Genomic DNA, 11,823 nt, shown 5'->3' with positions numbered 1-11,823 from the left:
AGGCACCCATTACAGGTGTGCAGCCATGCCAGTATGGGGACACGTGTCTGAAATGGCGGGGGGGCTTGCACGTGCGGGGATGCGTACGCTGCAGGCGTGGAGGATCAAACGCTGGTGCTGGGACCGGTGGATCCTGGAGTACTGCAGTGCAAACACAGCTCTCAGGCCAAACCCTGCTCTCGTTGCTGTTCTTCTGCGTTTAACGGTGCCAGGCAGAGGCCCTGGTCCGCGGTGACCCTGTGGCAAGGGCCTCGTGCTTTCATGGAGCGTGTACTGGAGAGGCTACTCAGGACTGTGAACTGTTCCAACATGCCCTTCATGGGCAACCTAGGTTTACTGTCATGCTGCTGTGGTCAGGGCACGTCTCTGTCAAACTGCAGTTGCTACAGGGCTGCATTAGCTTTTCCTCTGCTTTTCCTTCGTACGGAGGAGTCGGAGGATGCGTTCATTTTTCGTTAGTTCTGCTGGCAGTTCATTTGCCTGGAACAAAACATCTCCAGGTTAGCAAAAACGAAAGAGTATTTCCAAACCAGAGTTTAAAAGCATTAAGCTCTAAAGAAGATGGTACTGGTCATTATAATGACGTGCTTATTCCAGTGTTGCCTCCTACCCCTGTTGGAGGTAGCTTAAGAAGTCACCTTTCCACACAGTGTGCAAGTCTCACTTAAGTCTTCAAAATAATCCCAGCATGGGATTTGAGTGGTCAGCTTGTTTTGTGCTGACTGTCCAGGCTAAATGGTATCCCTTGGGCTCCCTATGCTTCTGCCACAAAATTAAAAGAGAACATAGCTGCTAATTTTTTGAGGGAGACAAGGAAAGTAAGTCTTTAAGTATAAAAGTCCATAAAAATCCAATAAAGACTTTAATTGCTATGAAATAGTCAGTACTATTCTGTAGCATTCGTAATAGAACATCAAAGTTTGGTCTTCTGTACTTATTGAATACAGTTTTGGCAACAGTTTCTGTCCTGCAAATATACTCTGTTGTGCCAAATTGCATGTTATTAAAAAAAATAAATCAGTACGACAGGCTACAGCCACAGACTTTCTTATACTGCATGCTCTCCTGCTGCAAATCACCATCAGTAGCAGAAAAATCTTGCACACTGTTTGGGTGATAGTATCAAAACAAAAAGCCTATTAACACGATCTACTGTATGAGCGGCATTAACTCTGCTGCCATCAAGTGGAATGATACAGAAATAACGGGCACAGATTTTCTATTAAATGACCAAACCATTTAGAAGATATATCTGGGATTACTTGTATTACAAACTTTCATTCATCCAGTCATAAACCAGAAGTAAATACCAGACCACCCATTCGTAGCTTAACAAACCCAGCTAGATATCAAATACTAGCGACAAGTAGTTCATAAACATCATCATTAATCATCATTAAGGTTGGAAAAGAACTCTAAGATCATCAACCCAACCATCAACCCAACACCACCATGCCCACTAAACAATATCCTGAAGTGCCACGTCTACATGTTTTTTGAACACTTCCAGAGATGGTAACTCCACCATCTTCCTGGGCAACCTGTTCCAATATTTGATCACCATCTCAGTAAAGAAATTTTTCCTCATATCGAGTCTAAACCTCCCTTGGTGCAACTTGAGGACGTTTAACACAATTCAGAGGAAGACATTTTCATGGAAATTATCAAACACATAATGTTAAAACACTTTATGGAATAAAAACAAGACAAGTTTTCTGCAGAAAAGTTGCTGCCATAAAACAAATATGAAACCGTTTCAACAAACAGGTTTATAGTAAGATATGGGAAAGGTGCATGTAATTTGGGATATTTTTTTGTAATAGCAATGTGCTGAATTCTAATCAAGTTTTCATATGAAAGGCACCCAGATATACATTTCTCTTGCTGCGGAAATATCCTCCTTACACATCTGTATGGAGATATGAATATAACTTATGACTTATCAAAACAGTAATGGATTACGGTTTCCCTAAAATGCAACCTATCTAGCCCATGACTAGTTATAGTTAACACTTTATTTTGTGGTGCTTGAGCGAATGAGTGCATGGCTTGGTTATTCTCAGATTGATGTAACTTCACAAGAACCGGCATCACCAGTGGCACTGCCTACGTAGCCCCCTTATAGATGCTTGTATACAGAAACAAATGGACCAAACGGTGGTGCTTCGGGAGAGGATCGAGAGGCAACCATGGGCCGACATAGAAACGACGACTGCCATCGCCTCCATGGCAGACACGGCTCCACCGCTTGGTGCTCCCCACCTGCTCCTGGCCCGGGACAGTGTGCCAGGACGTACCTTGTTCCTCAGGCACGGGTCCGCTCCTGCTTCGAGGAGCAGTGCCACTGTCCTCGCGTTGCCACTCAGGACGGCTGCGTGGAGAGCAGAGGTCCCATTCTAGAAAATACCAACGAAGATGTTTGTACCGTGCATGGAAGAAATCAAAAGGCAAAATGCAAAGAACAAACCCACAAAGAAGAAAGAGGTAACGAGGAAGAGATTAGGTCATCAAAGGTATAGGGCCTGATTTAGACAGAGTGCGGGCAGGCTAGTGGGCTATGAAGGAGGTAATTTTAAATGCTTTAATAAAAATGAGAGTCAAGCTCACTTTACCACAGCAGTATTTCCTTTTAAAAATTACCCTTGTCAATAGATTAGAGGTGAAATGAACACAGCACTTGCTTCTGCCTGGCAAAATCGGGCCTTAGCAAGTGAGACAGAAGCACAATCAGTAATGGAAACCATCTGTGCATTTTATCTTCTTTCTCTGATGATTAATGGTCTCAATGTCAGACAGCTGAATGGTATTTTTTTATGGCTGGCCTTTTGTTTGTGGCTGCAAACTGACAGTTCAAGTAAGTGTGGAAGCTGTTTCATGCTTGTAATTAACAGCTAAGTTAATGCCACCTGGATTTTCAAGTACATCAACATTGCCAATTAGTTGCGTGCACAGAGGCTATCGAAGTATGTGCTTTATAGGCACATAAAATTAGATCAGCTATTAAAAAGCAGCTTCCAAATAGTTGTTATTTTTCAAGTCATTTTTTGAATTCAGAGGAAAACAAAATCAAGTAGAGAATCTGCTCACAGCAGATCTCTTAGAATACCATTTTTCTGACTAAATGCAATAGAGCAAGGTATAATGCTAAAAAATGTACCGTCAAGAGCAATCCATTTACAGTAGTAATAAAATCAGATGATGAACAGCAGGAGAATTACTTCTATGACACAATGTGCTTCCTCATTCCAAAAATCAGATTCACAATTTGAAAAGTTCAAAAACACAGTTGAAAAGATTCATTCGTTTGTGACATTAGAGGCTAAGTAAGTTGATTTCATTTTTCTCTTCACTTTTTTCAGCTCAAGCTCCTTATCGTCTTCTACTGGCATAGTCATAAACATCAGGTCTTTCATCAGATCCTTTGCCTTTTTGAGTTTCTGCCTAAAAGTCTGTGTGTTTCGCTACGAACCTTCAGTAGGCCAAGCGTGGGAGAGAATTTCAGCAACTCTTCTATCACGTTGTTGTACCCTTTAATGGCAGCCTTCAGTAAAGCAGTCGTACCGTCCTTTAAGAGAGAGAGGAAGGTCAGTCCCATTATTACCAATGCTTTGCCTGCGTTCCCCTTGGCTGGAGGGAAACACCAGCTCTCCCCCACACCTCTGAGAGGAGGATGTCTTCTGCTCATCGTCTTTGAGGAGGCACCTCCACAACATATGCTGCTGGTTTTAGGGCATGTGGAGGATTGTCCCTCTGGCAGGTGAAAACTGCAGAGTAAAATGAGCCAGTGACAGCATATATCATCTTTGTCTCTTATTTATATGGACATTTCCATTCCCTTATTCCAGGAGATCCCTCCAGGAAGCTGTCCCAGACACAAAGGGGAAAAGAGAGCTTGTGGTGGGACTTTAGAGTCTGGCAAACAGGACCGACTCTGGGGACGCCGGGCCTCCATTCAGGCAGAGTTGCAGCCTCAAAAAGAGCTAGGAGGCATTAAGCTGCAGACAGGGCACAGGAAGCAGGGCTACTCACATCCCGCGCAGCGTCTCGCTCAGCTCCCCGGAGCAGCATTACTCGCACCACTTCACTGTGACCCATCTGCGATGCAATCCACAAGGGAGCCGTCCCATCCTGCAAACAAAACAAGACTGCTAACGGTTTCACTTCGGGATCCTGTGCTGCCTGGTATTTTACTGCCCAAATCTGCCTACTAGAATGGACGTGCTCCAACTGCTCAGTTAAATCCTGCGTCACAGATAGACATATGCAGAGCTGCTTCCAAAAGCGCATGGGAGCTTGGTGTATCAAGTCAGAACCGCTCCAGCTGTGGAGTAGAGCCACCCTTAGTTGCTTCCTCTTGCATAGTTGACCTGAAATGTGCATCACTGTGTGAACGTTAATCTCTTTGGCTTACCAGTTGTGCCTAAAATACATAGAGAAATTTGAAATATGAAGGCCACAGGTATCCTATGTAGTTTGAGTTGTAGGCGGCTAGACGTGACAGGTAAATCTCAGCATGCATGGGCAAATTCTGCAGTTGGATCTCTGTACGTACGGAGCAGAAGTTGTTTACAGAAGCTAAGGAACAATGCAAGATGATCACCAACTTTCAATGTTTCGTTACATTATCCACCCTAAGGGAATTTGGTAAAAACATCCTGCTTTACAGTGACTGTATTTCACAAATTTTACCTTCAAGAATTCCTCTAGAAAACAAAGCAATTATCAAGGAATCCAGCATGAAGCAATCTGCTTTGGAAAAATTGTCCTACGCAGTCATTATTTGAGCAGAAAACCTCAGAAAATAAAAAGCACATTCAGAATAAGCTCAACTTTGTGATGGATTTCCATCCCAATGCAAAGGTGAGTTGAAGCACTAGAAGTATTTCTCAACGCAATTAGAGTTTAGTTTTGTGTTTTTTCCTCGTTTCGCTTCTAAATGGCCTGTTTCTCCAGACTACAAGAGGACTCCAGCAGTTATGTGGTGCCAAATTGATTCTCGTGGGCCTTTAACAAGAGGCTTTGCCTGTATGGACTTTAACATAAAAGTGAGGCCTCACATAGTAGGGTGCCTGCTTCTGCCTTCAGCGCTTGCCAGTTCCCCTTGTCACCCTCAGCAGCCTGAAGACTTGGCAGGAAAAAGGAAGACAAAATATATTGGGGCTTCCAAAAGAGTCTTAATGAGGAGTTTCAGAAGAAAACAACTTTTTACTTTAAATAAGATATTTCCACCTTGATCAAAGAAGCAATCTCTCTTCTCAGTGCCAACTGAAGATTCATATGACTTGCTCACCAATCAAAAAAAAAATTATTGAACCAGTTCTCTGCTTTCTATGGGCTAGTGACTTAATCCTTTGGGAGAATCAGAAAAGTTATTTCTTCCTTTGATATAATATTCTTGGCTTCCCTTTTTCTGATCCTGAGAAAGAGCACATGCACATCCTGAGATCTTCAGTCTTCTCAAATGGTGAAGAAACAGGATCTCTGCACATTCTTGTATCATTTCTCTATAAATTAACTCATTGAAATTAGTGACTGACCCCATTCTAGCATATATCTTGTTAATACAACGAGCATTCTTTGTGATTCAAAAATAACAAAGGTTCTCTTGAATAGAGCGTATGTGATGTTAATGAGATGGCAAAAACTGTCCCTCTCCAATTTATAGAGTTTTCCCTACCAGCAAGCTGACACTTCATATTTTTCCTAATCTCCCCCCACCAGAGGGCTCTAGAAAATAGCAATAAGGACACTGAAAAAGCCTGTAAAACTTGGAAAATATCTGAGAGCAGCCTACACAGTTCACTCTGCATGAAGATCCAATGCTGTGCAAATCCACACTTTACACAAGAAATGCATACACAGACACAGCATGGGGAACATGGCAACTTTCTTTTACTCCCAGTGAAGTTTATAGGAACAACTCTTATCTTCAGGTATAAATGAAAAGGAGCAGAAGGAAACACAAGTGCTGGGTAACATCACCCTTAATAGTATTGCTGTTAGACATCATCCTCAGTATCTCAGTTATAGGCTAGAGGCAAAAGTACATTGTGAGCAAGAGTGACTGTCTTGGAGGACTTAGTCTGGAGAGAAGAAAGGTGATGAAGTTGATGGTGGGCTCACATTGACTATTGTCAGCTTCTCTCTCTTAAGCAAACAGCATCTAACAGGCAGGTTTATGCCAATATGTGTAATATTTATATAGAGTAGATAAGATTTCTGTCCACTTTTATGTTGGTGTATGGTGCAAAAGAGATATTACATTGTACTAAGAGGCCACATGAGAATTTCTGTGTAAACACATATTAGGGCTTGGAGATGTGTCAGGAAGAAAGTGAGAACAGGGAAAGAAGCAGTTCAGAAACTACTTTACTTTTCTTGTCCCTCTGCCCACCCAACAGACTATAGACCAGTACATTCCTAGAACAATGTTAAATACCCCGTACATTTTTAAGCTGTGCTTATTTCCATATTGATTACAAGCTAATAGATACAAATTATATCTCATTATGTCCAGCAGTTCCAAACATACTCTGAAATTTCTGATGCTCTTTCTCTTACTTATTAACTAAACACTTTGCTTTGCAGCTTTGAATCTCAATGTTTGCTGGTGGCTTGGTGTTTTATAAAGGGCCAGATTAGCGTGGGAGGTGAGATACCCCTCAAATTCCCAGTAAGAACTTCCAGGGCCAGAGAGCCCCTACTCTCAGGCCACTCAGCGTCATCTCCTCCACTGTTCTGCCCATCAGTCCACTTGCATCACTACACCAGCTGAATTCTTGCTAATAAGAAATTGCTTGCTTGTCTGAAGTCTATATTCTATATAGGTTTACCATATATGTGTGGTTGCATATTACGTGTTAAGAAAAACACATTAATTGTCAGAGTATTTTGAATCTGCTTCGCCAGACAGGCTAAAGCCTGCTGGGCACAGGCTCCCAAAACAGAGTATAAAATTCATTGGCAAATAATCTTGCTTTGTTTTTGAGTTAGAGAAGCAAAGAAATGTCTCCTGCACCAGGCTTCAGACGCTGCTCCCAGCTCTGTCTAGACAAAAAGATGACAAAAGAATTCCTGCTCGGCTCTCCAATGTCAGGAAGAACAGAAGGTGGCTAAAAACCAAGAGAAATTGCATTGCCAGGGAAGAAACTTGCCAGGAAGCTTCACTACTCAGTCTTGTGAGAGCTGAGCTGAAGGGCCTGCACATGGACAGCCGGTGCCATCTGAGATGCTCTACAGCGTCAGGAGCAGCCCCGTGGGACTGGGAGGTGGGGCACAAGACCGAAGGGGAACTGGTACCCTACTGGAGTAGCAGGAGGAGACATACAGGGCAGGTGCACACTCCCAGGCAGATGAATTTAGGCCCCAAATTCACAAGGTAGAGAGGAAAACCTGGATACCATGAGGAAGGAGAAGCACGAACTCATACCTGGCACTCTGCAGCCCTGTATTCGCTGTTAGGTTGCTTAGAGAAGTTGCCTACAGCAGTGAGAGCTGTGTAGTTTGTAACCAACAGTAAGAGTCATCTGGCATCAAAACCGCCCCATCTAGAGCTACATTCCTCATGACCAACATGCCACCTTCGAACAAAGTACAAATTTGTTTGTTAAGAAAGGGACTGAAGTCCACCCAACCATTACTTTACTAATTAAAGAGTAAAAATGTTCCGTTTGTTAGGGAAATGTTTCAGGTTACAGTGGGCCCAAATACAAATGCCACGGACTTACCCAGGCATAATCTTAGCAGGGATCGGAGGTACCCTGAAGCAAAGTAAGCCCATACTGCCGGAGATGAAACAGAGCCAGCAGGAGCATTCACACAGACTCAAGTCTTTGCCTCAACTAAGATTTAAAAATGCTTCATGAAACATTGTGGTGTAGAAATTGGACTAAAGAGCTAAAAAAATATTGTCAGAAAGAATTAGCTGGTGCATTATAATTATGGATAGCAGAATGCATTTTTTATAGCAACAGGGTTCAGTTAAATGTAAGGCTCCCCAACTTTATTTTGACTGACTCAAAAAGCATTAATGCATACCTTCTACATTGATCTTTTAGACTGAGTTAATTAAACGGCTTTTAACATTTCTTAATCTTGATCTTGGGAGACAGTGTGGAGGCAGCCTAGGAGCAGCCAAAGCATCAGTCCAGGGAGCAGTTGCCAGCACAGCTCTGGTGCTGGAGAGGTAGGGGAAGAGGCAGCAGGAAAATTACTTTCCTTTGGGCACATAAAATACTAATCCAGTTTCTTTACACTACAGCAGCAGCAAAGAGGCTACGCAGACCTACAGATGCAGCAGAAGTCATATAGATTAATCACTGCTGCCAGGTTATGATTTGTCAGTCTTTTGGTGTAGATGAAAGGAAATACTGAAAATACCTGGCAAAGCTTGTCACATGCCACGTTGTCCACTGTTATTAGAGTTTTCACATTCATTTGCTCTTGCCTGCTGATTTTTTACTTGCTGCAGTCTGTGATCACAGCCACCTGGCAGACGTACATGACTGATTGCAAGGACAAGACCTTATCCCATCAATTTAAAATGTGCAGTGAAGACCCAGCACAGCTAACTTGCCTGCAGGGTTTCAGTAGACCACAGGGGAAGCGCTCTCAAAGCAGGCAAGGTTTCCTGATAAGCCCTATCTCTAAACAGACGTTTCTACGTGCTGGGAGTAAAACTAGCTGTGCAACTCCCACATCTAGCTACTCAAAGAAGCATCTAAATGTGCTGCTTAAGCACTGATTTTAGTGTCAAGAAACAGCTAAACAATTAAGGAACCCTTTTTTGGAAACCAAGAGAGTCTTATATATGTCTCTGTACACCATGTATGCTTATGTATCCCATAGTTAAACACCTAGGAAATCTCTTGCACCCTTACCTAACACCAGCACACAGTGATGCCAGGTGGATCTAGCCCTTAGGCCCCTAGCAGGGACCTCTGAATCAGCCACAAATCTAGCTCATACATATCATTTAATGATCAAACAGCAGCCCCACTGCCTAGAGAGGAGCTATTTAGTTCTTGTTTACGGTTGCCACCGGTCATGTTTGTTTGCAGGGTCAGGCCCACCAGAGTAACTAGCTGAAGATGAGTAACAAGGCTTTCCACGTGTATCAAGAATTTCCAGAGACGAAGGTAACACTCATGCCTGAGTTTCAGAGTGCACAAGGATGACACAAAGTAAAATTTAAAAAAAGTAAAACCAAAAGTAAAAACTTTTTTCAAAGATCAGCTTCAACACCGAAGCCACAGTACAGAAGGCCTGGTGATTTCAATATACCAAATTTAGTACTATTTTCTACTAGAGTTCCCAGATTTTCAAAAGTTTTTCCAAGGATTTCCAGAAGAACACAGGGATGTGGTAGCCTGTGTAGACCTTCACAAGTAACTCGGTCCAAGAGAAGCAGATCACTAGTTGCAAGCAGTAGTGCAAGGCCCTTACATCAAAATCATACACAGCTGGAGGCTTTTATTTTTATTTAGTTTGGTCCCTGGCCCAAATGTGCATGTATTTCAAACCTGTTCAAAGGATCAGTCAGCGGTTTGATCTGCTTTCGGGTATAAGTGCAACTGGTGCAGACCTAGAACACAGCTTCCAGTTTCACTTCTTCCAGAAACAATCTAGTTTGCATGGAAGCAGAAATGACTGGGGTACTCACTTCAAAACCACATTAGCAATCTGAACTAAAACATGGATGCAGGCACAGCCACAATCTGCCTTCCAGTGACACATCTCCATGGGAACGTGATGCCTGGAGAAAATTCCAGTGTTCATTTTTCATAACTGTAAAAAATTAGACACCAGCTTTGCCCTGAAGGGTTGAGCTTACCTGCCGTGGCTGGTTCACCTTTGCTCCTGAAGAAAGCAGCAATCGGATGACATCCAGATAGCCTCCTTGTGCCGCCAGAAAAGTTGCAGAAGCTCCATCCTGAGAACAAATACATCCAGCTTACACTGTGCTGAAATGATGCCATTTTTCCACACCAAACCAAACCAAACTGAATCAGGTTCTCGTTCTTAAGCCATTATGCAGTGTAACAACAGATTATACAGCCCTGATCAAGAAATAATTACCAAAATCCAAAGTCTAGTTCATAACAAACTATGGTAACATTTTCACTCAGTATGTGCAAGTACTTGCTCCCATCATATACCAAACCGAGCATTAAATCCTGGGCCTGGAATACTAAAAGTCTAGTTCACTGAAGCCAATTGATCTACATAACTAGAAATTCATTCCTGTATAGCAATATAGGTTCACTCAGCTTTTACATGCTCATGCAGAAGTGTTCTGCTACATAGACAGATGGTGAAAAAATGTTCAGGTACTTTGCAAGACTGGAGACTCCAGCCTTGAGGCTGGAGGAGTAAGTACTGTGCCATACTACTGTCCCACCCCAGTTGCTACCACACCACTGCTCTGGCACATCTTCCATTTGAAGTAGAAAAGACTTCACCTGTAGTATAATAATGTAAAAGTAGCACATGCAAGATAACGTGTATGATAGCTCTATCAGAAACCATGCATATGCTTATCACAAAATACAGGGCATTTGAGTGGAAGTCTGTTGTTGACCTTGTTGTCATATCACTATGATGGGACCAAATGCTGTTGTCTGCCGAGAGATACTGCTTAGCTACTCCTCTTCCTGCAAAACTCAGCACAGACTTAGTGAAGCGTGAGCTGAATATAGTGCCCCAGGGACTGAATCTAGAATGTTTGACCTTGATTTCCAGACTAATGACCTGATAAACAAGAGAGGTGGCTGCTGGCACTACAAATGCACACCCCTGGTCCCTCTGAAGGGCTGTTTTCTATGGTTGCTATGCGAGTACACGAAATAGGTTGATGGTATCAGGTCCTTTGCAGGCTTCTTCCAGGGACAGGTGCAGTGAGAACACTTCTGTTTAGAAAGTCAACAAGGTTGTGCAATATTAAAAGGGCTCTTTATTGTAGCATCAATCAAGATAGAGAAACTTGGGCTCCGTATTACCCAAGCATTTTGAAAATTATTAGTTTTTTGTACTTGATTTGAATTGATGCTGTAATGAGAAAGCAGTTCTGAGGCTATAACATATTTCTGCAAGGAATACTGTTTAGTTAGGGTATTCCCTTGTCTTCTCCTCTACCCCTCACTTGAGTCAATTTAAAATTACAACATCTATCTTGATGTTGGCTTGGGGAGGACTAACGAAATGCATGCTTGAAATCCTGCCCATTTGGCCGCCTGCCAGTGAAACCACCAGCCAGATACCACTTTGCAAATGCCACTTGGCAATGTCCCACAAAAGGAGCCAGGCTAACGCTCGTTTTCAAAAGATTCTGTTATTTCATTAAGCAGCAGTAGTTTCTGACTGGTTTTGCCCAATGGCTGTAAGCCAATTGCAAATATTGCTCATTTCCAGGAGAGGCAACAAGGAAGTTATTTTCCTGCCTTCACTTCTAGGTAAGTGTCTGCAGGTGTGGCAGCATGGCTATTTTTAAACCCAGTGGTAACCCCTGGGATTACCTTGCAGAGGTATGAATCACTGCCCTCAGATTAGAAAGGCAATTGCTATCTGCACAGCAGCGAGGGTGAGACACCCTTCTTTATAAATGCAGGGTGAAGGCAGCACAGAGGTGGGGACCTCCCGTGTGACCACTGCACAGCCCCTACCACGCTGGTGGCTTCTGTGGTCACCAGCCCTCGGCTCCCACGCACGCTCATGGGAACCGAGTGTGACAGCATCCTGCAGATCCAAACCCCATGGAAATGGCTGAAAAAAAAATTGTATATCCCTGGGGAACGATTTCCTTTTTGTCAGTCTTGAGTGCCCTGG

At 43.0% G+C, this 11,823-nt stretch overlaps 1 protein-coding gene across 1 annotated transcript in view; it reads right to left on the bottom strand.

Moving 5' to 3' along the window:
- Positions 1–396: 396 nt before the first annotated feature.
- Positions 397–11,823, bottom strand: part of ANKRD29 (ankyrin repeat domain 29) — a gene marked incomplete at its 5' end in the record, with an annotated part of 24,605 nt that continues 13,178 nt past the window's right edge. Inside the window, 5 exons of the mRNA XM_010292468.1 lie at positions 397–480; positions 2,298–2,396; positions 3,470–3,565; positions 4,030–4,128; positions 9,833–9,931. Coding sequence (XP_010290770.1) covers positions 397–480; positions 2,298–2,396; positions 3,470–3,565; positions 4,030–4,128; positions 9,833–9,931 — 477 coding nt within the window. The remainder of the gene's footprint in view (positions 481–2,297; positions 2,397–3,469; positions 3,566–4,029; positions 4,129–9,832; positions 9,932–11,823) is intronic.

Source organism: Phaethon lepturus, unplaced genomic scaffold (assembly GCF_000687285.1).
Source record: "Phaethon lepturus isolate BGI_N335 unplaced genomic scaffold, ASM68728v1 scaffold41618, whole genome shotgun sequence".
Lineage (NCBI taxonomy): Eukaryota > Metazoa > Chordata > Aves > Phaethontiformes > Phaethontidae > Phaethon > Phaethon lepturus.
Note: the sequence above shows the minus strand (reverse complement) of the source record. Positions and strands in the feature narration are given on the sequence as shown.